Source organism: Penaeus japonicus, unplaced genomic scaffold, assembly GCF_977035675.1.
Source record: "Penaeus japonicus unplaced genomic scaffold, GWHDUDI00000001_assembly GWHDUDI00000027, whole genome shotgun sequence".
Classification (NCBI taxonomy): domain Eukaryota; kingdom Metazoa; phylum Arthropoda; class Malacostraca; order Decapoda; family Penaeidae; genus Penaeus; species Penaeus japonicus.
This window is the reverse complement of record NW_028234429.1, coordinates 28,224,552-28,227,051: the sequence shown is the minus strand read 5'-3', so window position 1 is coordinate 28,227,051 and position 2,500 is coordinate 28,224,552. Positions and strand designations below refer to the sequence as shown.

Here is a 2,500-nt window from a genome sequence, read left to right as displayed (position 1 = left end):
CATCGTCCGATACGTGAATAGGAACCACTTTTCACCTGTTTTGCACACAATGCATTATTTATTCTGCAGTCATTGGGAACGACTTAACTGGGTATCTCTCACTGGAAGCCGTATCCTAGGACATTTCCTGCGTGGCGCTGCAATGTCCATGTCATGTCAATGTCGTGTTTATGTTATGGAAGTGGTATTCCTAAACGCAAAAACGTGGTACGTCTGTGACAGCTGTTTCAGGTTTACCAACCGTTCCGAAGGTTGGTATACCGGATGAATGACACTGTCCAAACGATGAATGACACTGACCAAACGACAAAGTCATAAGAGAAACTACAGTCATAGTTAACACTAACAAAAGATAATTCACTTTTGGCATGAATCAGTTGTTGTGCTTGTTACTTGCTAAAGAATTGACAACCATTTCACGAGCGAAATGGTTGTCACTGACACAGACATGCCACGCTTTTGCGTTCTAGAATACCACTTTCGTGACATGAACACTAGATTGATGCAACATAAACCTAACATTGCAAAGCCACGCAGAAAATGTCCTAGAATACGGCTTGGAGTTTCCACGACTATTCCAATACTTTCCACGACTTTGCCACGCTTTTGACACGTACACCCGCTTCTAGAATACCGATCGCGGCATGTTCATGTCATGTACTCGGCGCGCCAGGGACTTAGAATGCAGCTGTGGGTGACACCAAAGGGGGACAGCTGATGATAATAGGGGCCACTAGGCAAGCACGGTGAGCCCATACAGCGGACGCGGATTAACGCTACTATTTCATCTAATCCCAACCTGCAATTCTGCCACTGGTATTAGGTGTTCATAATATAATCTCTAATCTGAATTCATTATGAAATTAATCTATCTCAATTCAAAACAGGAAGCATGGTAATATAATGCAAGAAGGAAACTAGTGATACGTACTGATCATCAAAGAACTCTCAACAGGTTGGGTTGTTATCCAAAGGATCTCGAGAATGTGGCTTGGCTGGAAAACCCGATGTCTTTACCCGAGTGGATGCCTACGTGAAGTGGATCATGGATAACCTTAAGCCATGAGAGAGAGAGAGAGAGAGAGAGAGAGAGAGAGAGAGAGAGAGAGAGAGAGAGAGAGAGAGTACCATTCACGAGCTTTATCTATAGTGTTTTCTTCTAGTAAATCTAGTTTTTAATATGTGCAATAAAGATTGAAACGTCATTTGCCTATATATATCGATATATAGGCAAAAAAGTTAGATAATAGGTAGATGGGCAGACAAGTTGGTTGATAGAAACACACACATACACACACACACACACACACACACACACACACATATATATATATATATATATATATATATATATATATATATATATATATATATATATATATAATATATACACATATATATATATATATATATATATATATATATATATATATATATATATATATATATATATACATACATACACACACACACACACACACACACATATATATATATATATATATATATATATATATATATATATATATATATATATATGTGTGTGTGTGTGTGTGTGTGTGTGTGTGTGTATGTGCGCACTCTCTCTCACACACACACACGCGTGTCTATCGATATACCTTACTATCTATTTGTCTATACACACTTCCTGATACATATGTATCTTTAAATATATACACAAACGACGTGCTGCAGAAACTGAGTTGTTGAAATACTTAATCTTGCAACTCCACCTCAAAACCAGTTAGTATGAAGGTTAACCTCGCTTGTATGATGTCGTTGAATATTAAAAGACTGAATTAATTTTGTTTGCATTTTCCACAAAAAAAAACTAATGAAACTTCGGTATTTCAGTGTTTCATATGACAAAATATGCAAAAATCAAATGAACACGGAGAAAAAAAAAATAATAAAAAAGTCAGAAGAAAGAACAAAAACATATATAAATCCTTTTGTGATTGATCTTTTTTACTGCTACACAATGAGGATGAATCAAAAGTAACTAACATTAATTATTTATTCCAGTATACAGGATAACACGTTTGTATAACGGTAACTGTGACATCAAGATTTAAGTCTTATTATATCATTGACAACTAAGTTTAAGTGGTAAGCCCTCTTTTAAACGAAATTCTAAACAAAACTAAATATTCCTAATAAGAAGGAAAATAATATATATGTATATATTGGTGATATCAAACTGAATCAATCAATCGACAAAGTTTCACAAAAAAAAAAAAAAAAAAAAAAAAAATCCACAACCTATATATCTCAAAGCCAGTATGTCATCCGTGGCCAATTACCACATAATAAAAAGAAAACAAATATCTTCAGAGATCAAGGACAAGATGCAGTCTCCAGCTAAATATTTTCTAAGGGCGGAGGTTTTCTGTGATCCACGGGATGTGTCTTGCCACGTTGGTATATGCAGCGAGCCCACACACATTACCAAATGCGTGTATGCCAATCTGTTCACGAAGGATGAGAAAAAAAGACAGTA

At 35.7% G+C, this 2,500-nt stretch overlaps 2 protein-coding genes across 2 annotated transcripts in view; one reads left to right on the top strand and one right to left on the bottom strand.

Moving 5' to 3' along the window:
* The window catches only part of LOC122252566 (uncharacterized), a 13,817-nt gene extending 12,507 nt beyond the window's left edge, over positions 1–1,310 (top strand). Inside the window, exon 9 of the mRNA XM_086552832.1 lies at positions 956–1,310. Coding sequence (XP_086408958.1) covers positions 956–1,066 — 111 coding nt within the window. The 3' untranslated portion in view covers positions 1,067–1,310. The remainder of the gene's footprint in view (positions 1–955) is intronic.
* A 696-nt stretch (positions 1,311–2,006) lies between these two features.
* Positions 2,007–2,500, bottom strand: part of LOC122252563 (venom protease) — a 10,754-nt gene continuing 10,260 nt past the window's right edge. Inside the window, exon 9 of the mRNA XM_043015084.2 lies at positions 2,007–2,468. Coding sequence (XP_042871018.2) covers positions 2,373–2,468 — 96 coding nt within the window. The 3' untranslated portion in view covers positions 2,007–2,372. The remainder of the gene's footprint in view (positions 2,469–2,500) is intronic.